At 37.4% G+C, this 25,522-nt stretch overlaps 1 protein-coding gene across 7 annotated transcripts in view; it reads left to right on the top strand.

Annotated features, from left to right (window-relative positions):
- SATB1 (SATB homeobox 1) overlaps nt 1-25,522 on the top strand; it is a 101,351-nt gene that overhangs the window by 34,291 nt on the left and 41,538 nt on the right. For all 7 annotated transcript variants that reach the window (XM_036332717.1, XM_036332718.1, XM_036332721.1 and 4 more), the window contains 3 exons: nt 14,186-14,297; nt 16,619-17,073; nt 24,776-24,988. In XM_036332717.1, the coding sequence (XP_036188610.1) occupies nt 14,186-14,297; nt 16,619-17,073; nt 24,776-24,988 (780 nt within the window). The remainder of the gene's footprint in view (nt 1-14,185; nt 14,298-16,618; nt 17,074-24,775; nt 24,989-25,522) is intronic.

Genomic DNA, 25,522 nt, shown 5'->3' with positions numbered 1-25,522 from the left:
CTTAATAGTTGAAGTAATAATAGTTAATTTTGATTTAGTGCTTTAGTATCAAGAGCACTTCTATCACCCTGTTTTATATTTTGCCATTTTCAGTTCGGGAACCTGAGGCATATAATGTTTAAATAAATGCCCATGGTTACATTGCTAGGATGAGGGGCAAGAATTCATACCTGGAGCTTGTGAGCTTAACCAGGATTCCTTCTTGCTCACATATATAGTAAAGGACTATTTTAAAAAACGCGTTCTCAAATTAATTTGATGTTTTTATAAAATATTTAGATTTCTAGGAAGTATTGATAACTACTTACAGTTTTCCAGTTGTCTTTATTCTCACTATTGATATTTTTCTTTAACATGTGTTTTTAGATCTTTGATTTTGTTGTTTGTATAATAACTTGCTTTTTAAAAGAACCATCATCTCGTACCCCTAATTTTGAGCATGAGAGGGTGATTCACCCCTGTGGGCTGACTTCTGGAATGATGTGGTATATTGAGGTTCCAGAAGGTTTGGATGTCACAGCTTGGTGGCAGTCACTTCTCCCCCCCATCCTCGCATCCATCTTGATCAGTAGGTATAATGGAGTGAATAGCCCTTTATTTTGAACCCCAAGACCATGTCAGACATTTCATTGGAAACAGTGAGCAGTTCTTGAGTCTATCTGAAAGTATAAACCAGTGATGGCGAACCTATGACATGCGAACTCATTTTTTGGTTGATTTTTCTTTGTTAAATGGCATTTAAATACATAAAACAAATAGCAAAAATATAAGTCTTTGTTTTACTATGGTTGCAAATACCAAAAAATTTCTATATGTGACACGGCACCAGAGTTAAGTTAGGGTTTTTCAAAATGCTGACACGCCGAGCTCAAAAGGTTTGCCATCACTGGTCTAGACCTTAGTCATCCATTGGACTGACTTTAAGGATGAGGATATAACTGGCAACTCCACTTAAAACTAGAAAGTTTCCTGCCCTGGCCAGTGTTGCTCAGTCGGTGGGAGCATCGTTGGTGTACTGGAAGGTCTCGGGTTTGATTTCAGGTCAGGGCACATACCTGGGTTGCAGGCTCTATCCCAGATGCCTATGGGAGACAACCAATTGATATAACTCTCTCTGTCTCCCCCTCCTCTCTCTCCCTCTCCCTCCCTCCCTTTCCTTCCCTCTCTCCTTTCCTTTCCTTCCTCTCTAAAAAAATCCACACCAAACAAACTAGAAATTTCCTGTTTGAAGTGTGCTTGTAGGATTTTGTACCTGCATCTTCCTAGTGTAATATTATAAATCTTGTTGCTAATTACCATGTATTTTGGGAAATACCTGTATTCTTTCCTTTTTTAAAATTTAAAAAAAACCACCCCAGTCCTTACCCTACTGACCATGGGAATTCCAGCTTGTGAATATCTGCTTTTCCAGGCACTGAAGTACTTGATACTAATTGGATTTTATTACCACTTTCAGCAATTGTATTAATGGCAAGGTCCATAATGGAAATAGTAACCAGTCTTATAGGCATAATTGTGTGTGAATTGCTAAACTTACACCAAATAATTTTTTCTGCCTCCTTTTTTGAACCAGTTATTACTTCATTCTCACTGTTCTTGGGAAAATATTGCAACACAACATATTTCAGACAGTGAGATACCTGCGTGTTAATATTATAATACATAGAGTCTACTGTAGAAGTGTCCCCTAAATTGCAATTTTTACTTTTTGAATCTCATTTTTAGCTGCTTTAGACACATAAAATTTTTACTGTAGCTTGATGTTAGTTCTCTATAACCTTTTAGAAATATTAAGCAAAACGGGCTGAACTTAATAAAGCACCTAACTTACAGTGGATTGATCTCAAATATTTTATGGCCACTATCTTTTCACAATAGTACAACATAAAAGAGTTTAAGCCATGCCAATTTAGGGATGCTTAACAATGTGTAAGTACTTCATTTTCACTTAATAGGTTTTTTACCTCTGCTTTGTTTTAGATCTTGAACAGGTTTCCTTTGACCTCAAAATCACTAATGCAAGAAAAATTACCATATCATGAGAGCATTTCCCTTATTTTTTTATGGTTTGTAGAATAATAAATACTTCCAAGGCTTAGGAGTAGACATGGCCTGGGTGAAAGCCTATTAAATGCTATGTTCTAATTGTGTGTGTGTGTTTAAGTTAACTGGTACATGCTAATTAATCTGGTTTTCCTGCTAAAACAGAGCTAGCTTTAAAGTGCTTTTTGAGTGTCTTTTTTTTTCACAATTACGACTTGAAATTTCAAGCTGGGCTCTATCTGGATTTGCTTTTTAAACCTGCTTTATTTCATGTCAAATTTGGGCCCCGTACAAACTCGTACACAAACAAACAAACAAAAAACAACCCTAAGTTCAGGATAATCCAAACAAACAGATACACCCAATTTTTTATTTTTCTTTTTCATTGGAAACCATTTGATCATCTCAGGCTCTGAGCATAGAAAACATAAGAGAGCCTTTAACATAACAGGGGAGAGCTCAGCCGGGCTCTGCAGCTCATTGCCAATTGAAGTAAGGAACGTTCTGGCTGTTGGGACTTTTAAATCTAGACTTAAAAGTTATTTGTTCTGTTTAGCATTTTTAAAATGATTCTATTAGGAATTGTATGTGCTTCAGTTTTAATTTTAACTCATAATGATTGTAAAGCACCCTGGGACGCTTGCGCGAAGGGCACCACAGAAATACAAGATTGTGTTGTGTTCTAATATGCAGCGTTATTATGGGGTGCTGGAGTTTCATCGTGGACAATTCCTAAGGTTGCAGAACCCCTCCTCGCAGGAAGGTGGCTGACTTCCTTTAACAGCCTCTTTTTTCTTTCTCTCATTCTTATTCTAAAACTTTATCCTCTTCAGTCATCCTCTTCTTTAAAAAAGAAATCTTCTATTGCAGTATTTTCCCATGAACATGCTAATCTAATTTAGTTTCCTCAGAGGAGTTAAAGATGCAAACCAGATGATAGGGTGAAAGTGAAGAAAGAGTGAAGCTTTAATTGTTAGCGTTATTTGAGATCACATTCATATCTAGATGACCAGACAGGGAGGGTACTTCCTCATTGGGTACCACCGACTGTCCTGGGCTTGTCCTGTTTTACTGTCAATTCAGCATTTACTCCCAGGCCATTAAAAAGTATGGAGCAAACGGAAACAAGTGTTAACTATTTGAAACCTCACAAATAGCTATTTCCCAAAACGTATTAAAACTCTCCAGGATTATGTTAACAGAGGACAGAGCTTGATTGTGCTTTCTTTCTATTTCTTAATGGAACTATTTCTTGAAGTAATACATTTCTTCAGAAACTTCATTCCGTTGCTCGTATGTGAGTATTTGTGTGTCATTGGTCTTTGTCATCGCTGATTCGTGAGCTGTTAGCTTTCATTCCATGAGGTCTGTGAGCTTGGGCAAATGACGGTCCATGCCTCAGTTTCCCCATCTGAAAAGTGGGAAGATCATAGCACTCATTTTGCAGGACTGTTATGAGAATGACATGAGTTCATACTTGTACAACATTTAGAACAACACTCGGTTCTAAAGTGTTCAGTAACCTGAGCTGTTTTTCTAAGACGTGGGATGGAGAGTTTGAAATTGCATTTGTGGGTGCTGCATAGCTTAGGAAACTTTGCTGCTACGTAGAAGATTTGACGTAAGCTTCCTTTTTATAGAAACAACCAAGAACTGTCCATTTGTGAAGAAATTAGAGGACTGTGTTATAACCCATTCTCACTTTTTGAGGGATCCTTTTAGCGTCGTTCGTAGGATCATTAAAAAGTTCCGATGTATTTTAAAATGGAAGGGGGGGAAGACTTGAGCCTTGTGCTCTAAATAAGCACATTGGCAAGTTAAGTAAATATGACACTTTAGATGCACAATGTCAAAAAGACGAAGATGCCTCATGGGACTATCTTCTGGATGTGAGTTTCCCCAGTGTCCTTTCCTTTAACTTTCCTCACCCCACTCCCCATTCTCAGGCTCTTACTCCCTTTCTGTATGCATCAGAGTGCTTTCTTCGTTGTTCTGATAGTAACTGGACTAACTGGTCTCCCTGTGTACACTGTAATTGTCTGTGTACAAAAGGGATTGTTTTATTCATCATCACAGTCATAAATGCTGGCACACAGTAGGATCTCAAAAATATGTGTAAAACTGAAATATCCTCATAGGATTTTCACCATGTTAATTTCATGAACCAGTAAATTATGTCAGTAGTTTTATTAGTTGTATTTTATCTAGAGTATCCTAGCTTACAAAATATTTTCCTGTTAGACTTCATTTTGAATTTTCATACCCAAGAGCACATTGCTTCTGGATTTTTTTCTAAGAAAACCTGCTTACATTACAAGCTGTTACACATTTTTACTTATATGTAATATTCTTAAATATATATGTAATGGAACTTACATGTTTGTAACCTGAACAATAGTTTTGACTGAGTACAGGGGACCCAGAATTCTAAACAAATGCTATAAAAGACCTAATTACACATCACTATTCAGCACAATCTTTAGCACCATATTTCTCTGCATTTTAAATTTTTCATAATTGAACATATATTTCAGTGTGACTAATACTTTTCCTTTTGTCTCAATTGTGTTATAGTTGAAATCCACATTTTCTTTTACTGAATCTAAAATCTCTCTTAGTTAGAAAAATCTCTTCACTAATATTTTTAGTCCCAATTGCCCATTTCTCATATTTAGAAATAAAATTAAGAGGGAAAACTTCAATAACACAGTCTAAATGATTTATAGACAAAGATGCTGATGCTACCAACACGGAAATGCTGACTAACAGCCAGGACCACTCTGTGTGAGTTCACAATGTCCATTCCTCAATTGATGTGCACAAGTCCACAGTTGGCCTTGAAGACTCTGGTTAAGCCTGTAAACCTATGATGTATATGTCAGCTATAAAGGTCCTGGATCACCTGAATTTAGAGAGAGCTGCAAGTGTAGGTAACTGTTCAGTCATTCCAGAACGCGCCTCAGGGACTTCGCTTTCCCACCCCCCCCCCGCCAGCTCTGCCGAGAGCACAACACCTCCAGTGATGGACGGGCTCGTTAATTCACGATGTCTAACCCGTCCAACATTTGTGAGGTTTTTTTTGTTTGTTTGTTTGTTTTTGCCATTTCACCACAACAAAATTGGTGATTATTAGCGTATGACATTTTCCCAAAATGAAGCATTTTTGTAATATCGATAGAGATGAATCTGATTAGTTTGGTTTTTCTTTATGACCTGATCCAGAGGTGACATTGACTTATAGTTATCCAGTGGATGTGGGAAGTCTTGGTGGATAGCTAACAATAAAACACAGAAATCAACAACATGATTTAGCCCTTAGTCTCCTGTAAAATCTTGGATCAGGTCTGAGTGGGGTCCACAGACCCTGCGATGGGCTTCCTAGGGTTTGTGCAGACCTGAAGGTTATTTATAAGGAACCTTTGGGAGCCCCTGTGGGGAGAGCTTCCCTAGGATTTAGGAGACTCCCAGAGTTCTGGCGTCTCCATCAAAAACTAAAAGCCAGACTGTTTTTTCCTCCCCAATTTTTAGGTGATGTAGCTTAAACTCTAATAGTGTTCATGTAAAGAAGGAATGCAAAGAAGGAATGTAAAATCCGTGAAGAGTTACAGAACCTAATTCTAGTGTTTACTTTTAGAATAATGGATTTTTCAGACTACTTCCCCCCGCCCCTACTCTGTGGCTTAAAACTTTTCAATGTGCTCTATTTAGGACCCCTGGAACTTAACACAAATTTGGTATTCTTTTTTTCTGCTATTTCTAAACACAGATACTAGAAAATTTGATCTCCCCAGAGGATGGGAGATTTAACCACACAAGGATCATCAGAGTAAGAGTAAGCAAGCATTCTGCAAATGTGTCAGTTGATAGAGATTTGGAATTTTAGGAAACAGTTTTTGTTATAAAATCAAACTCATTGGATTTAGATCTATCTAATAAAAAACTTGTACAAATCCTATTTGGAGTAGCATAATGTTTAACTTAGTGATGAGTAAAATTTCTGTAACCGTATATAAGCAAGATACCAAGGGGCTTTAACCATTCTAAAAATAAACTCCAGTTTGGGGATGTTTGCATAGTGAATGCCTAAGAATGGATGGTGTGCATGACAGTTGCATCTTCTTTAGTCACTAAAGGAGACCTTCTAGGACCTCTATTTGGGAAGACATATAGATTTCATACAATCTTAAAGCTGTTAGAAGGGACCTTGGAGAATATCTACTTCAATTCCCTTCATACTGCAGATGAACAATTGCAAGCCTCTGTGCAGTTAATTTGAAATATTATATGCCCTTGGTAATAATACACCTTTTAACCAGTATTTTCTAATTTAAGGTCTTTACTAACATATTCAATTAGTTTGAGTAAGAAGGTTTCAGTGTAATAAGAAAAATCTAGACAGGTACTTACACAAAAGAACTGAATAGAGAATCTGGTCAAAGATATTATCTGGGTCTTAGTAAAATTACTTTAATTATGTGAAAAAAGCCATATGAACTGTGAACCAACGTTTTCTTTTTAAAAAATTATGAATTGTATATTTAAATAATTAAATAAAATGTATGTGTTTGAAATGATCTCATTTTCATCTCTAGGAGATATGCTAAGAAAATTAAAACCAAATTGGATGTGTTCTCTGTGTGTTCTTCCTTTTGTATTCCTTTAGAGCTTTGTATTGAGTTTCCCTTTTTAGTGCATCTTAGTAACCCTTGTGTGAAAATGCCATTTTTCAGGCACTGGGATTGATCAAGATGGCAAGAGCCATAACTATGACAATTGGAGTTTAAGTAAAATTTAGACGTGATTAGTCTCTTCTCAACAAATTGAGATTCTGAATATGCCCCAGTTGTATCTCCCAAGAGGATAGCTTAGAAAGCAATAGAGGATCCAGAGGGAAAGATTTGGGGAACATAAGCTAACATGCACAAACAGAATATTACACTTAGAAATCCTGCCATTTGCTTCTCATAAATTGAAGCCCATTTCCCTTCCTTCCCACCCCCAAATACCAGATGGGGACTACCTGTTCATTTTCAACAAATTCGTTCCATGACACTATCTCACATGATGCCTTTTGGAGCTTGTTTGCAGTATTAGCTATCCTTTGGAATTAAAAGAAAACCCAATTTTGTGAAAATTCCTATTAAAATTGTATTTGAATGAGCGTTGGTTCTGTTTGATCTGAAATTTAAGTTTGACCTTTGAGGTTTCCGCATGCATACATGAAGACTGCTGTAAAAATTCGGGCCATGGGCAGACAGGACTTGGAGAAATGAGAGGAACATTGGAGTGTATGATGTTGCACTTCTCAAAAAAAAAAAAAATGTAAAAGAATAGAGAGCCAGCAGTTTGACAGATTGTTCAGTAAATGCTCATTTTATTGAAAATTATAAAAAGGTGCTTAATGCCTCTGTGCCATTAATACAATACATAAAAAGGTTACTGTCAAGATTAGTGTTCCAGTTCTGAAAATTAACTGTAGAGCTTTATGCATCTCTCTACATCGACCTAAAAGTTAAAGGCTTCTGTGTGTGTGTGTGTGTGTGTGTGTGTGTATATATATATACACATCTGCAGACATTTATCTTGGAAAACAATTATTTTAGACTTTATGCCAGAGACATTAACAGTGATATGCTTTCATTTAAAGCATGGACATAATTGATACATATATATGTATGGATCAGACAGGGTAGAACCATGAAAATTGCCTTATAGAATTAAACCTGTGAAAGTTGATTTCTCTTGCTGCCTCTCCAGAGTATTCCAATTCAAAACATACATTCCTCCTACAGAAAAAGATATTCAGATTCCTTAGTTGAAATTAATTAGCATTCAGAAACCAGATAGCATGTTTTTGGGTATTCATGAGATCTCTGTTTGAAAAAAATGTTTTTAACTTGTAGAAATGTGTTGCAACACACAGATGGGAAGAAAAAGAAAAAAAAAATCTCTTTAGCAAGCACTGTGTGTAAAAGGAATATTACATTTTGCACGCTCCTGATTGCTCTGTGTAAACAGTTTTTGACATCTGTCTTTATAGTTTTCGAGGAGAGGAAGACTTTGTTAAAAGAATCATTTTTATACAGCAGTCACCATTTCAGTCTTGCTTTACCTGTATTATGAAAGCAGATGGTCTGCATGTCTTTTGAATATTTATAACTATCAAAAACAATCTCTTGCTATTCACCCTTAGGCTTATGAGATGTCAGGACTGTTCTGGTTGAAAAAAATCATCTTGGGTGTTTACAGAAAGAGGATTACATTAAGCTGAAATGACTATACATTTTCCAGTTTAATATTTGTCCATCAGCTGTTTAATCGTATTTAGATAATTGTGTAAATAAGACGTGGTAGCCTTTGCCCTCTCTGCTAATGGAGCCTGAAAGCTTTAAACCTGGTGAACCACCATTTTGTAGATTTTTCCTGCTACTTCTCTGCCTCAGTTAAACCATCAGCAAGTCTTCAGTAAGTTTGGATCGTGATATTGCAGTCCTGTTTAAAACAAAACAAACAAACAAACAAAACCCCAACAGTGCACAAAACGCCAGTATGGAGATCACATGCAATACTAGGGAGTTGCTGGCTTCCGGTACAGGCTGTTTAGTGTATTAGAGTATATTGTCATATGCAAATAGGGTACCACACTCCAATTACCCTTTAAAGATGACATGGCTTTCTCTTTTTTTCTCCCTGAGCACGCAGAGCTCTGAGGGTATTTCGGAAAACTTTTGGTACAGTGGGGGTTAACTGTTTTTTGACTGGAAGCTGAGCAATCAGAGATAACAGATTTTGCTGTGGTTGGTTGATTTGGCAGAAAAGCATGAACAGTTTTGGTTTAAATGATTGAATAACCTGATTAGCATTGTTTTGGGGTGGGTTTTTTGTTGTTGTTAAAGGCACAACAAAGCAATTTTAAGGGTAATCAGATCACTGCCTTTCCCCAATTGATGAACCTCTTTTTCAGAAGGCTTCACCTCTCCCTAAAGCCTCTTGCTTGGCTACTTAAATCGAAAAATAAAACCGTCTTTCCTTAGTTTCTGAACGCGTTATAAATGTACACCTCCGGTGAATGTCCCGTTCTAGTAGGGATTTGGAAGGATATAACATTTTGAAAAAATTATGTAACCTCCACTGATTCCTTGTGGGTGTTCTGTTTGTTGTTTGCTTTTTTGTGTTTCAAATTTAGAGACCTGCAGTATTTTTTTGAGCCAAGGTCCAGAAGGTTCTCACTATTATCTACGTCAGGCTTTAGAAAAATTCCACTCTTACCTTTTCACAATTAGAAAGGTTATAAATAATGTATTTGGCTGCGAAGGAAGCTCAGCCTGTGGCAGATGGCATCATTCTAGAGTGCCGGGGTTTCAGCGAAGATGGCATTCTTTCAGATCGGAACTTCAGCAGACTCCCAGAAAGAACCGAAGCCCCTCCTAGGGCGTAGACATGTGCTTTATGGATCTTAGAAAAGCTTACAACTTGGCTCCCAGGACGAGAGTATCGTGTCACACTGAGGTTGTGAGACCCACGGCCAATTTCAGCTGACTTTCAAATTCTGTTTCCCAGCCTAGGAAAGCCGCGGCCGATTCCCTGGTCGGTGCTGTGTGTAGCATTTGAACTTGGGATCTAAACCCACTGAGTTTTGTCAGCCTGAGTCCTTTCTTCCCTGAACGTTCATCTTTTACACACACTGGCCACCGGGTGGGAAAACTTGCCATGACAGTTGTGTCTTTCTCCAAGTGCCCTGGTGTGTCTTTCTCTGAGTGCTCTGGAGAGCTCGTATAAATAGACATGGGAGAGGACTGGTTCTGGAATGACATACCCAGCAAGCACGGTGACTTCTGAGACATCTGTGCCGTTGCATTTGGGAAAAACTCGGGCAGGAAAAACTCTTGCAAACGAATGAACAAAGATGTTTTAAACTACGAGTTTTATTGTAACTGCCAAAAGTGATGATTTTAAGAGTCTCATTTAACAATTAAGCTGCCATTACCTTTAAGTTTTAAGGACAAGAGAGAGAGAGATTGATTGATTGATTTTCTGGTAGTCTGCAGTAATGGCTTATTTCAGTGTCCTTTTGTTGATCAACTAATATGTTCCCAACCCTGAATGTGATGAGTGCACACTATTTAGAGATGAGAACCAAGGCTCTAGTAGAAAATCCACAGCATGACAAGTGCTGTCGTGGTACCATGTGTGGGATGTTTGGGAAGTCAGGAAAGGCAGAGCAGAGATACCTGAAATACATCCTCAGGGATGAACAGCTGTTAGCTAGAAATTGGAGAGGGCACTGGTCGATCATCCAAGTCAGAGAAGCGGTGCATGTCTTCCTGACGTCAGCTACCAGGTGCAGGCCAACTTTAGAAGTTACCACCAAATTTGAATATCGCAACAAATGGAAACACCGTTTTCCTTGGTGTTTTCCCTTGTTCTTACTTTACCTGTAACTCAATTTAATGAGTACAATCTACATTCTTCATAAGAAAATGTATTTGACTTGAAATATATCATTTGCAATTTTACCTGATGCCTTTGTTATTCACAGAGTAGTCTTTGGACTGATCTGAAATGCGAGCCTATAATAAGAGCCCAAGGAGGAGGTGGTGGCAGAGGGTTGTCGTAGTCATTAACACCTCTTAGGTCCAGACTTGGTATGTTCCAGGCACTGTGCTAATTGTATCACATTCATTATTTTATAAATTGTCTGTCCAAGGGCAGATAAGTAATGGCGTGAAGAGCCGTACTTCCTAGTCACTTGCCCCGTGCTTGGCACATCATAGAGTTCAGTAAATACATAGTGAATGAATGAATGAAAAAAAAAATGCCGGAATGAATGGAGTCTCAGAACAACCCCATGGGGTGAGTGCCACTATCGTTGCCATTTAGCATGGGGAATTGTTTTAGAGTACTTAATTTGACTGGGGTCGCACTAGTAGTGTGCAGCACATCTTGGACTTGAATGCAGATTTAGCTGATTCTGTTTCATCAAAGAACATTTAGTGTGTGTTTAATACGTGCCAGGCATTTGGGCTAGAAAGTAATATGGAACCCAGATCTGCATGAACTGACAGCCTAGTGTAATATTTTTAAACCGGTGTCTCCTTTTGGTTGACATGAACCCCAAGCCCCTCTCCTGAAAATCATGGCTCTTGGTGTACCCTTTGTACCACCTATGAAAATATTGTCAATCTTTACTTTCTGTCATTTGTATTTTCAAAACAGTAGGTGTTTCTTTATGACTTTCCAAATTGAAGATTATGATACTGGATATGATCTTTCAAATGCCATGGGCCCCATAAGATCCTGAATTCTCTCTTCCCTGCCCTTGAAACTCGCTAGTGTAGTCAGATGCCATGCCCGAGATTTCAATAAGGATTTTACTAGAAGAAAAACAGCATCTTGCTGTGGCTACGTGCAAAATTTACTGTATATTGTTCCAATAAAAAGTGAAGTGACCCTGAGTTACCTGAATTATGGAATATTTCCCAGCCCCCAAAAGCATAGAAAGATAGAGATATCTAAAAAGTTGTCTTGGCATACGTCATAACTTGTGGGTTAGCCTTTTGATTATGTCCTGCTTAGGCTAATATTTACATTAATCAGAGTTCCCTGAGCACACACCACTCCACAGAGCAGAACAGTGCCTAGAAAGTCACTTAAGGACAGAAGCTACCAATGTAGGGTTAAACAAGGGCAGGGGGAAGCGTTGATGATCGTGCGCATATGGATATTATTTTTCACATATGGATAATAATGAACTGCATAGCACTATTACATATGGGCTCTAGTTGTGTAAAAATATTTCAGACTTTTTTTCCCACACACTATGTATCTTCTTTCTTTTTTTTCTCCCATATACATATATTTCACTGTTGATAATACTGAACACATTAAATTGAAATGATCTGTTTACCTATCTGTCTTCCTAATAGATTGCAAGCTTCCTTTAGGCAGAGGCTCTGTCTTGTCGGCCCGAGTACCGGCCAGGCACATAGTGGGTGTACAGCAAAGAGCAAATTTCACATATAGAACTATTGGCAAATTAAAGTAGATTGGATATCTGTCAAAAACCTTAAGAAAACTTAGATATTCCAAATATTTCGGAAAATTAAGACATAAAGCTACATCTAAAATTTATATGTGCTATTATAGTAACATTTAAGAAACTGCCAGAATGTCTAGGTATAAGAGTAATAATTTTTAAAAAATTGAACCAAAGTGGAAGAACATCAACTGCCATCCATTTTCAGAATCACCGTTATCCATCAGCAGTCTCAATAGTTTTATTAGTGTCTGACTTTATTGATCCATTATTACGATAGAGTAAGGGTGATTGAAGCTGACGGATTGTTAACCGGATCAGGTAATCTGGCTCTGGTTCTGGCACCCTTGCTAAGTATCTTTTTGTACTCTGGACTAAGGGAGGCTCTTAGTAAGATTGCAAGCTACTAGATTAATGGCAGGGCATCATGAGCCCATTAAGGATGTCTTTTTAGAGAAATAAAATGAGGAAAGGACTATAAAGTAGAAAGTGTCAAAAAAAAAAAAAGATGTCACAATTCTTCTTAAGAAAGATCACCATGCTTTACATAAATAATGCAATTCTAGCTTGTCCTCCTCACTGTAAGTTCTTCAAAGATCCCCAAGATTTGCATATTACTGGAATGTGTTCCTATTATAGAATTACCACTGCTAATGGATGTTAGGAGAGTCAATAATAACCAAAAGAGCTTTAAATTAGAAGTCGCTTAAAGGAGATAATTATATAAAAATACTTTTGTTCCCAAACTGGCTTTTCTGGTTGTGCACTGCTCCCAAACAATGCTGCCCTCTGTAAACTCTGTCACCATAGACCAACTGAAGTCTGAAGTGGAAGTTCTCAGGTTTCTACACAGAGGAGTGGGGGCAGGGGGGTGGGGAGTGGGTTGGTGCTGCAAAGTCTTAATTATTCCTGAGACGCAATTGGAAATTAATTTAGCTGCTACTAGAGAATAAGGATGGTATGGTTAAAAATAACATGGATTAAGTCACTGAAATTACCGTAACTAAAATTTGCTGGGAAGAAAACACTTTTCTATGTTAAAAATGAGTTTAACTCTCCCCCCAAACTCCTAATACATCAAAATCATGATTTTCATCTTCATTTTTCTGTTAACACTGTTGGCTGTTTTCAGGATGAAGGCAAGTGACAGAATAGGTCATTTTATTTTTTGTGGTATCTTTGAGAAATTTAGTAAGCATGAAATGTATATATTTAAGTGTTTCATGGTTGGTTTGAAATTCAGAACTCAAGCTTTACTGTAGATGAAGCTAGCAATACAACTGTAGAATTTTTTTTTTTTTCTTCTGATAGAGGATCTCTGAGTAGTTTATTTTCTCCTTAAATGTGGTCAGTGTTAAGGCAGTTAATGCATCTCCAGTGGGAAACCAAATAATAGAAGTGGAAAGCGAAGCTGTGTATCCCAAACTTTAATGCACACCCAAAGACCCTGGGGATCTTGGTCATATGCAGTTGCCCATTGACTAGGTCTGGGGTGGGGCTGAAGATGATGCATTTTTAATAAGCTTCTAGGTGATGCTGATATTGCTGATCCCTGGGGCATACTTTGAGAAGCAAGGATGTAGAGTTACTAAAACTCAAAGTAGCTATGCAAAACCCATGGATACAGGGAAGGCCTGGGGAGGGAGTAGGAGCGGGATGAAGGGGGGGTCATTAGGGAGACACAGGGGGACAGCTATAATGCTTTCAACAATAAAGACACATGTTTTTTAAAAAACTCGAAGTAGCATTTATTTACAAACAGTCATAAAGTCATCTTCACAGAATTGGATTTATTGGGATCAGGGTAAGTTTGTCGACCCAGAACAGATGACATTGATGGAAGTTCCATACATACTAGAGCAAAGCCTGTGGGTTTGATAAGCTTTATACTGGCCTCAGTGGGCGGTTGCTTTCTATTTAAATAAGCATTTGATGATCCCCTTCATGAATTTTAAGAAGTTGAGGCTTTAGGTGAAGTGTGGAACAAAAATGTATCGGTACTCAGTTGATTTAAAAAAAAAAAATACAGTTTGCACAATTGAAAACGTCTCTGTGTTCCATCTCGTGCCACTATGTGTTACAAATGTTTCCCCCCTCTTCACGCAGAGTATGATTTCTTCCATTGTGAACAGCACTTACTATGCAAATGTCTCGGCAGCAAAATGTCAAGAATTTGGAAGGTGGTACAAACATTTCAAGAAGACAAAAGATATGATGGGTAAGCAAAAACCGTCGCCTCGGTGGCTACATACCATTACGTGTCATTCGGGGGTTTATCAAAGTCACATCTCAAGCCAGGTCTTTTGATTGCCCAATTAGAGATCAATTTAGAATGTTTCTTTGAGGGTGGGGAGTGGGTATGAGTATAATGAGATAATTAAATTCAATAAATGTTTGTGTTTAAATCAGCCAAACTGACTTGGTTGTCAGACATGCAGGAACTCGAGGGGTGAGGAGGGAGCTGTCATTTTTTAACATCTCAGTGAAGACCTTGAAAGCTAATATTAGCTGTGATTTCTCTCAGAGATAAAACATGCTTTTATGCTTTTTGTTTTTGTTCAAGAGAAAGAGCCTATTTTTTTCCACCTAGTTTTAAAGGAAATTAATGGATTTCTAGTTTTCACAACTGAGATCAAGTGATTTTTATATTTCTAATCCCCCACCCTGCCTCTAGGTGCTTAGGTAGAACGTACTGCTTTACCGTCCACACCAGAAAAATCATTGCATCATTCCTGAACTTTTAATTCCAGTAGAGCATCCTATATTAACATAGAACTTTAGGTCAATATTTGTTACTAAGGAAATACATTAAAATTATCTTCAGTGTAAAATGACAGATAAAAGCTGTGTGTTGTACCTAAGCATTTAGATTATGACATTTTCTCCCTATTGAGTTTGTTAGTATTTGCCAAGGCAAACACTGTGATTGAGGTTAATGTTTTAATTTCTATTAATGTTTTCTTTCATATACTTGGACCCTCCAAATAATATACTTAAAATAATATAAGAATGGGATATTTCATGTGCATGGCGTTATGCCCTGTTTTAGATCTATTTCTGTTTACTTCTATTACATTTATTTTATGATGACAACAACAGTAACTTTTCCTAAAGATTTTAAGAGACAAGAGAACCTGAATTTTGAGCATGTTTTAGCTTTTAATATTTGAAGCAAAACCATCCATCTACCCAAACAGATTCTTTGCCTTTTATAGCTTAGAGCTATAATGAAGACAATGCATCATTTTTGGAATAATTGCTTGAATTACTATTCCCTGTGAATGGCCCACTTGGGCTGATATCACTGGTAGAAATGGAAGGTTTCTTCCCCAATTCTTAGTTATATTCGGCATATATTTAGTGATTATAGAAATAGGATAAATTCCTCTAAATATATAAAACCTGAATATTTAATGAAGAGAGAAATGATGATTAAAGTCCAACCAGAGTCTGTACGTGGAAAGGAGGATGTTGTGCTATTTGGAAAGTCTCACCAGTGTCCATACAGCATCATGCTCAGCTTTTTCAGTCAGGAGCATCACACCAGTCTCCTCCTCCTCGCAGCAAAGCATTTGACGCACTTTGAGCTCACTCTCAGTCAAGGGAGAAGCATCCATCTTGGGTAGGTGGCAATAAATTGCAAAATCATGACAGTATCACCATTGCACCACAACAACTGCCCGCCCCTTCCTTGAAAGATTGTCTTCAGCATCTGGTGATAGCCATAGCTTCTTCAAGGCACATTTGGGTCTTCGCAACACTGGGTAGACTGGCTTGTAATACTATAAATCATTTGCCTCATTCCAAGAAATAGTTGCAGACGATGGTTAGACTTAAATAAAGCGAACTGTGTATGATACTCAGCCCCGTGTTCAATATGCACTCAGTTATTATTACTTGTCATGATGACCGCTTTCATTATTTATTATATTGATTACTTCTTTATATTCATGTCTGGGTAAGAATTGAACGTTGACAACATTTATGTTATCTATTTTTCTTTCAGACCTTTTGCCTAGAGTAATAACAATTTATATATATATATATATATATATATATATATATATATATATATATCCCATAAGAAAATACTTGTGTATTTCTTTTTTGTTTATTGCCTATGATGTCTTTTTCTTAGCTCAACACATTCTTTCTAGATGCTATTAAGCAAATGTCATTCTTCTAGAAACAATCTTAAAGTAAACAATGCTTATCAGCCTTCTTGGGGTAATGAGAATGAGTAACAGTTTGACCCCAAAACTAGTGATGTAGAATATGAAAATAATTGATTTCATGCTTTAAGTCTAAACCACATTATAAAATAGATCAGAAGTATTGTCCCACTTTTAAAGTTTGTGAAATTGTGCAGAGGAGGAAAGTAAAAACATAGCAGGTTGAATTCTATCTTGAAATGCTCTTATTTTAATTGGATCTTTAAAGTGCCCTGTGCCTACTCTCTCTATTTAGGACGTGATCGGAAATGCTTACCAATGCCCATCCTTGTTGACTGAGCATGATTTTGCCTTTTATCTGTTTCAGTCGAAATGGATAGTCTTTCTGAACTCTCCCAGCAAGGTGCCAACCATGTCAACTTCGGCCAGCAGCCGGTCCCAGGGAACACGGCCGAGCAGCCTCCATCCCCTGCGCAGCTCTCCCACGGCGGCCAGCCTTCTGTCCGGACCCCTCTTCCGAATCTGCATCCTGGGCTTGTGTCAACGCCCATCAGTCCTCAGTTGGTCAACCAGCAGCTGGTGATGGCTCAGCTGCTGAACCAGCAGTATGCAGTGAATAGACTTTTAGCCCAGCAGTCCTTAAACCAACAATACTTGAACCACCCTCCCCCTGTCAGTAGATCTATGAATAAGCCTTTGGAGCAACAGGTTTCAACCAACACAGAGGTGTCTTCCGAAATCTACCAGTGGGTACGCGATGAACTGAAACGAGCAGGAATCTCCCAGGCAGTATTTGCACGTGTGGCTTTTAACAGAACTCAGGTCAGTTTTATTTATTAACGATTTTTGTATCTTTTTCTCTCTCTCTTCAGTCCCATCTACACCTAATGTTTATTCTTTTACTTTGTACTAACATTTTATCCTCTTCATGTAGTCGTATTGTCTGTTGCTGGTGATGCCTAAATATAATCATTATTTTCCCTCTCTTGAAACTCCTGTGCCAAGAGGAAGCTATGCACAGCATGATCCGGATTCAGGGGCCTTGAAAGAATAAATGAAATATGATTACCTGCGCTCTTAGATAATGGAGTTATAGACAGCAGTAGCAGGTTGAGAAAAGTTTCATGACTTGGCTAAGGGCACTGGTAGGCCTCCAGGCTTCTAGCCTAGGGTCTTTAGTATATTACCACCCATACCAGACATGAGTATATAAATGGGCTCTATTGAAATTCCTTTACAACTTTAAAAAAAAACACAAAAAACATCTTGGGACTCAATCACAATTTTTGCCTTTTAATTCTAAGAAGCCATTTAGAAAAAAATACATGATTTATTAGCAGAAGGTATTTCTCTCCCCTCTTCACATGATTGTTAATGTTCCTCCCAAGTTCACTAAGAGGCCTCTGGGGTAGGTTTGAGCTGCAGGCCTCAGTCTGCCTGTCCCCCTCATGTCCACACCTTTGTCCTCCTGGGAAATTCCTCTGAAGATGTTATCATCCTGGAAGAAGTTTCAGAAGGACAGGGAGAAAGGGTGATATAAGAGAAAGAAGTCTTAAGATAAAAAAAATCCTAAACAAATTGATTCTACTAAACTGTGAGAGTATTTTTAATTCCTTTTATTGGAAACTAGTATATATGGTGTTTATTTTTGGCCCCCGTGCACACACACACACACACACACAAACACACACAGACACACACACACACACCCTCAAAAGAACATGTAACTTTGATTAGAATGAGGACATTATGTCCTTTCAGTGTTCTTGTTTTACCACTGTTCTTTCTTTTGTCAACTTTTTTGGGGACCTGACTCATACTTTCCTCTCATATATAAGTTATTTTGTTTATTACATGATTATAAGAATAAAATTCTGGTACAAAAATAATCTAGTATTAATTCCTTGTTGGCAGAGTGTCTGTACCTAGGAGGATCCCAGCTGTGGCTTATTTTTGGCTTGCCTTAAGTTAGGAGGCCTGAGAAAGCCTTTAACTTGGTTTATTTTCGGTTTCTTTATCTGTGTTTTTTTTTGTACATCATTTGTCTGTTTTTAAAAGGGTGATTGCAGAAGGTTTTGTCTCAGTTTAAAATTGTATGGTTTCGCCTAGTTGGATATTTTCACAACTTGAAACGTGTTTATCATTAGCTTGTAAATTTAATACGGCATCTATGTTCAGTTGGGGGGTGATTATTTAAAAAAAAATGAAATGAATGAGTGAATGAATCAGAAGTCAGCCATCTAGCTAGATACTCCTGCTTCTGGCAGCATTTTTGTTTTGTTTTGTTTTTGTAAATAGCAGTGACTGCTAGAAGTTGTCAGTACTGGGCAAAAAATAGATAGGGTTGTTGAATTGAATTAAAAGCCCACAGACAAAGAGAACATTGATGTAGACACAGATGACATGCAGATTTACAGATATGCATTTTAAAAATGGGGCAAATTGTTATTTCTTAAAGCACCGAGGAAAGAGCATTTTACGTGGGGAAGAATGACAAGAGAGTCCAGCTGAGTGAGATGAGGGCGAAGTCACCACCTCTTGGTATAGTTCAGTGGTTCTCAACCTTGGCTGCACATTAGAATCACCTGGGAATCTTTTTAAAATCCTGATTTCTGGGCCTCATCCTCCGGCAATTCTGTTTCTTTGTTACTAATGTTGTGACCCCACCCCATAACAAAGAAACAGAATTTCCGGAGGATGAAGCCCAGAAGTCAGGGTTTTTAAAAGATTCCCAGGTGATTCTAATGTGCAGCCAAGGTTGAGAACCACTGGTATAGTTTTTCTTCTCTTGGATTATGATGCCCCTGCTACATTTGTTCTGCCTTTGGTTCTAATATCGACAATGTCCACAAATATCTGTAGAATTCGTTACTGTAAGGAAGGCAGAATTCTCTTTTTATGCCATATTAATCTCTTTGAAAAGATAAACAGTGACTTTATTTTTCTGAGAGTGAGAGAATGAAAACCTGGTACAGCCAGTGTCTCTTTATTAATAATAGCCAATTTAGAAAAAGTCATTACCAAAATATTATTTGGAGCTCAGGTTGGCAGAGAGGTTTGGTTTTATACCTTTGCATCGGTAATTGGTACTCCTCTGTCAAAGTGGATGTTGGGCCCTATTTGAAGCTGTCTGATGTAACTGAGAGTAATTTTCTATGTACAGTGAAGTGTTCACTTTTTGGGAACTAGCTTTTGAACACGCAAGCAAGCAAGCATGCATGTATTTTTGGTGTCATACTTAAAAACCATCACACACATGCATGCCACGCACACGCACAGCTGCATTTATTTTAATGATTATACATTCATATGAATGCATGTAGTGTGTTTATTTCAAAGTGTATGCGTTTCAGTAAAAGCAGGTGCAGAGTGAGGGTGTATGGTGTGAGTGTGGAGTACGGAAATACGCATGCTAATGCATATGTATAGGCGGAGGAGCGCTGCAGAGTTAAATCACACATCACACATTGTGTGCACTTATTGCAGTGTGCACTTATTCCAACCCCAAGTTTAAAAAATTAATGTAAAATCTGTACGTACAAATGCAGTTACATGACATGATCGGATAAAGACATCGGTGCCCTGTACACAGTGTGTTAAAACATTAGAATAATAGATAATGCTGGTAAGACGCGAGAAAATTTTAGTCATTGACAGCTCTGTATAACTTTAAAATCCTGAATTTCATGTTTTAGCTCTTAATTGGAGAATTTTCTCATCATCTTAATTGGGTCTCCTAAATGAAATCATTCCCCTTTCTCTCTCAAGACTTTCCCACGTGACTATTTTTTTTTAAGTCTACCTTTTCTGAAAATTTATGGAGAATTTATATAATTACTTGTTTTAAGTACTTTTTCCCCTTTTGAATTAATGGGCATATGTTCTTTAATTGCTACGGAAGACACCAGCTTTTAGCATATGTCATTCATTCAGTTATTCCTACTTGATGTCTTTTTAATGGAAACCTATGGCTAAAAATAATTGCCAGAGCTTCTAGATTTATAATTTCCAGTTCACTTCTCTGTGTTATTGCCCTTTAAAGGTGGCGATAGAAGAAAATATATCCTTTAGTGCCTTTTTAGAAATAAAACCCAGAGTTTAACTCTGATCCCACCCTGTGGCTTTTTTTCCTTTTTTCTCCCCCCTCCTCTTATCTTTGGCACACTTTATTTTCCAGTAAAATAAAGAATGAAGATGGATTATTCAAAACTGATAACAGTAATGGACCATCATGTAATGTTTTATTGAATTTGAGTTCTGTAAATTATGTGGTGGAGAGAAATTTGCCTGCTTTTAAGTATAAGAGAGATTGCTGCTGTGTTTCTATAATTCTTCACAGTGTAATTTAAGAAAAGTCCACTATCCATATCACTATTGAATAAAAGGTAAGAAGGTGCTATTACCCCAGCGTGACAGCTCTCCTGTAGCCTCCCCAAATGACAGAGATAAATGTGTCTGCTTATAACTTACTTGGCGTAAGTCCAGAGTAGGGGGTGGAGTTTGAAAATGGTCTTTCACCTGGACATGTGTTTAAAAATTCACCAAACCACAGAGGCAGGTAGCCTTGAAGAATATTCTACATATTTTCTTTTTAGTAAGGAGGTTTTATCAAATCATATTTTCCTTCTGAGGCTTTGAAGTTCCATGAAACTGATAAAATCTATTTGAATCAGTGATTATGTTCAAAGAGGAGACAAACGGGAGGCCAGACCGGCTTTTTGTTCAGATTGGCAGTCTCTTTCGCTTATCTGCTGTTTTAAAGAATTCATAATTAGCATTTGGAAGTACTGATAATATTTATTGAAGGTTTTTTCTTTCTTTTACAATTACTCATGAATTTTACTTGTAATAACTTGTAAACTCTTTTTGGAATGTAAAAAAGGCTTAGGAATTCATCAGTAAGTTTGCTCTTTAATTGAAAAAAAAATTAAAATTCTCGTTTAACCACCATGTAAAGACAATACAGAACCATTTTATGTTTTCATATATAGAGAACATATGAGTTATTTGAAGATGTGGAAGTCCTAATGAAAAGCAGCTTGTCATTTCCAATAAAATTAATATTCATGAGGTGCTGGTAACTTACGGCATAACATACAAATTCTCAAGTTCTTTTCAGAAACAAGAATGGCTAATGATTTTGTTTAGTTTTCTTCAACAAATTTATTGAGCACCTATGGTGCACAGTATTGAAGAGATATTTTCGTCCTGCTGTTTCAGCATATTCGCTGAGATAGCGAATAAGGTACAGGACATTATTTTTTAGCATGAAGAAGAATTTTTGGTAGGAGATCCCTCTTACTGTCCCCCATGAGGAATTACCACAAGTGACATTGACCTAACTTGGCAAGTCTGCACTGTATTTTCGACTATGGGCAAATGGAAACAGGCCACATACATCTTGAATCCATAAATGCAACTAACTATTCAAGTAACAACATCCTGAACAGGACCGAACATTCATTCCCATATCCGGATTCTTATAGCAGTCATTTTGCATCCAGAATTATTCTCAAGTGGCATGATTATTTATTTATTTATTTTTGGTAATTAACACATTCTAATCAAAACATTTCCTAACAATATTTTCAAGCATTTCCACCAGGGGGCACTCCCCTCATTGAAAGCTTGGGCCAAAAAAAAAAAAAAAAAAAAAAAAAAAGAAAAGAAAAAGAAAAAGAAAGAAAGAAAGAAAAGGAAAAAAAAAGAAAACCCCAAAGGTTTCTAAAACACCCGAGATGTCTACACTGGCTGCTTTAGAGCTCTGTATGTTCCAGGGTTTGAAATAATCGCTTTAGACCTTCAACATATTACAAGCAGAAAAACTACACTTGCTCTAGCCAAATAATTAAATGGAAATAAAATGTTTTGCCCCTGAAATACTTTACTTGCTCAAATGGGAAGTCATGCCAGCATCAAAATATGGGTAGAGAAATGTCTAAATCCTCTCCCAAGTTACCTGCTGCCTTCTACGTAAGCCATATAGGAATGCCTTGGTGTTATGTTAGCAAGACTTGGTAGAGAGCATTATTAGGTATTTTTTCAGGTGTTTGCTTTTCTCACCATAGTTCTCTGCTGTCAGGGGAAACATTTTTTTTTAATAGAGATGATATATTATTTTATTTGAGATTTATAAATGTCTAATTTCAAATTTTCCAGTTCTCAATATTTATAGGATCCCTTTTAACCTAATCTTTTTTTTTTTTTAAATTACTGAACATTTAGTGTAGGTAAACATCTTACAAAGCGCCACAGTAAACTTCTCATTGAAGGCTCACCTTGAGTAAATTAATAATTACCATTAGAATTTACCCTTGGGTAGCATATCTTGTTTCTAAGTTTCAGTCACCCATTTGCAATGTTGTTCCTTTTGTGGTCTGAATACACATAATTTATCCACTTAGTAAATATATATCAAACACTTACAGAGTAGGCATTGTGCTGGGATAACAAAAATGAATATTAGAATATTCAAGGAATTACAACATTTTATTTATTATGCTGTATTTTTCTATCTTTCTGTTTCTGTATAGTTGATGTATATTACTTTGCCAAGCACATCTTGTAAAACATAACATTTGGTAGGGAAGCGTGGAGAACATGGATTATTTTTTTACACCTATTTTCAAACGTTCTTAAGGCCTGTATTTTTCGGTTTTAATGTGACACATCAACACAGTCAATCTAATTAGTTGGCCTTGTGCAAATTAAATAGCTGGATGATTGACTGCCTGTTGGACTGAATTTTAGTTAAACTGACTGGGTGTTTTACTCTTGTGTAAACTCGGTTGCAGCATTACTTGTCAGTATTAGCAATGAAAGGACGCATTCCCTTCGTTCTTCCTCTACGTGTCTCATGGTGCAACTTAAAGTTTGGGTCCAGGTTTTTGACTTCCGTTGCAAAGACCAAGGGAGAGATTAAAATTTACTCTTTAGCCCCCTGAGCCAATTGGAGGTTCTTTTTTCACAGCAGCCCATACATCATTTTAATAGTGGACAGAGCTTTTATACTGCCTGCATCTATTTGAGCATTTTGGGCATTATCCCCGAAGAACCAAAAACTGGGTTTGCACTTCTAGGAAACCATGAAAAAACGCAAATGTTGTAATCTTGGGGTTTAATTATTTTGACATGACACTTTATCTCCCCTTTCCCAAATGTATCCTTTCACCCTTTCCGCAGAGTTGTTGGAAAGTGAAATTTGCAAACTATACCGAGATCTGGACATTTTATTCTGAGCTATATTGTGTTAAACTGATATTCTGGCTAAATGTAGAAACCAGGCATTATTTCATGTAGAAGACTGAAGTGGTAAGAGCTGCTCAGCCCCTATCAAATGGACAGAAACATTTTCTAATCCTTCAATTTCATATAATCCCTTAAAGAAAATTGGGGAAAACCACCCATTTTTGAAAGCATTCTTCCAAAAATTAATAAAATGGGGGGGGGGGGCTTCTATTACTTGGGGAAAGAGACACTTTAAAGGACTTCACTAATGGTTTGTAAATTCCTTCTATTAGAAAGACATATTTTTATTCCTCAAGAAATTGAGGAATTGGATAATACTCTTTTCCGTGGCATGCTATCATGGATTTTTGAAATGTGGAGAGGGGTTTATGTATTTCAGATTTAATCTATGGTTTCTGAAGTTCAGAATTTCAACCTGTTCCCAAGAGATACAACATAGCAAGATAGTATTTAGAGTCATTGGGGCTGTCAAATGTAGTTTCCTTAAATGATAAAATACAAAGAATCATTTGTCATTGACTCTAACAATTTTCAAATAAAGGACTAACTTAAAATATTGTCTGTGAAAACATAGCCTTAATCTTAGACAATGCTTTTGTAAAATTCTTTTTTTATTATTATTTAATCCTCACCAGAAGACATGCTTAGAGAGAGGAAGGGAAAGAGAGAAAGAGAAAAACATCGATGTGATAGATAAACATAGATCATTTGCCTTCTGAAGGTGCCCGGACTGGGGATTGAACCCACAACCCAGGTACATGCCCTGATGATGCTCAACCAATTGAGCCACTGTGGCTGGGCCATAACATTCTTTTCTCTAGTAAGTTGTAGTTCATTTTCTATGAAAGTCCTATTTCTCCTGAAATAGCTTTGTATCTTTACATATCAGGCTGTTGGCATTCCACCGTCTTTGTTTAGGCAGCTTGAGAACTCTACCGTTCAGTGCTGTTGTATTATGAGCATTTCATTTATTCTTAACTTCCCTGGATCGTCTCTCTCTGAAAGATTTCATGGCAAGTTAAGCTACTCAAAGGAAGGAGACCAATTAGGCAGTTTCGGTTTATGGTATATGTAAAGCAGATGCTTAATAAAATTAAGAATACAATTGAGGCTCTCTTCTCTACCACGTCAGTTGTAACTAATATATTCCTACGTAGAATTAATGCTTCTGACTGTTCCTTTTCTAAACAGAGTGGAAAAGAAAAGGGAAGGATCGCCACTGGCTGGGCAGAGCCCGGAGCAGGCTCACTCACTCTGTGCCTTTCATTCCCTGCAGGGCTTGCTTTCAGAAATTCTCCGAAAGGAAGAGGACCCCAAGACTGCATCCCAGTCTTTGCTGGTAAATCTTCGGGCTATGCAGAATTTCTTGCAGTTACCAGAAGCTGAAAGAGATCGAATTTACCAGGATGAAAGGGAAAGGAGCTTGAATGCAGCCTCGGCCATGGGCCCTGCCCCCCTGATAAGCACACCACCCAGCCGCCCTCCCCAGGTGAAGTCTAGCTTTTCTCCTTAAGCCTTTTCCTTTGGCTTTTCTTTTTAAATGCCTGATGAAGAATCTCAACAAGGAATTAGAAAGATAGGTGGACAGATTTAAACACACACACACACACACACACGTATGGAGTGGCTTGGGGGAAATTTTGTCCCTAAGCACTAATAATGGTATAAAAACAATAAGCTACTAATTAGGGGAAAGAAACTTGCTTTGCATTGCTGCTGCTTTGGGGTTCTTTGGGGGATGAAAAGTAGTCTGTAAATGGGATATTTATCTCTATGACTTATGTAAAGAAGTATTTTAAACTTAATGGGGGTGGAGGGCAATACAGTCCGTTTTATTCCCTGCAAGTTTTAGAACCGCCATTTGAATAGTAAATAAATATAAATAAATAAATAATTCTGTTTGTATTTGTGCTTTTCCAATACGAACTGCAGCTGGTGCCAATTACACATCATCTCGCTTGTAATCTTTCATAATTAAGTTTAATACAATCCTGGAAGGCAGCTTGAAGTGGAACTGATAAGG

This window comes from Myotis myotis, unplaced genomic scaffold (assembly GCF_014108235.1).
Source record: "Myotis myotis isolate mMyoMyo1 unplaced genomic scaffold, mMyoMyo1.p scaffold_m19_p_13, whole genome shotgun sequence".
Lineage (NCBI taxonomy): Eukaryota > Metazoa > Chordata > Mammalia > Chiroptera > Vespertilionidae > Myotis > Myotis myotis.
The sequence above is the reverse complement of the archived record's forward strand: the minus strand, read 5'-3'. Positions and strand labels throughout refer to the sequence as shown.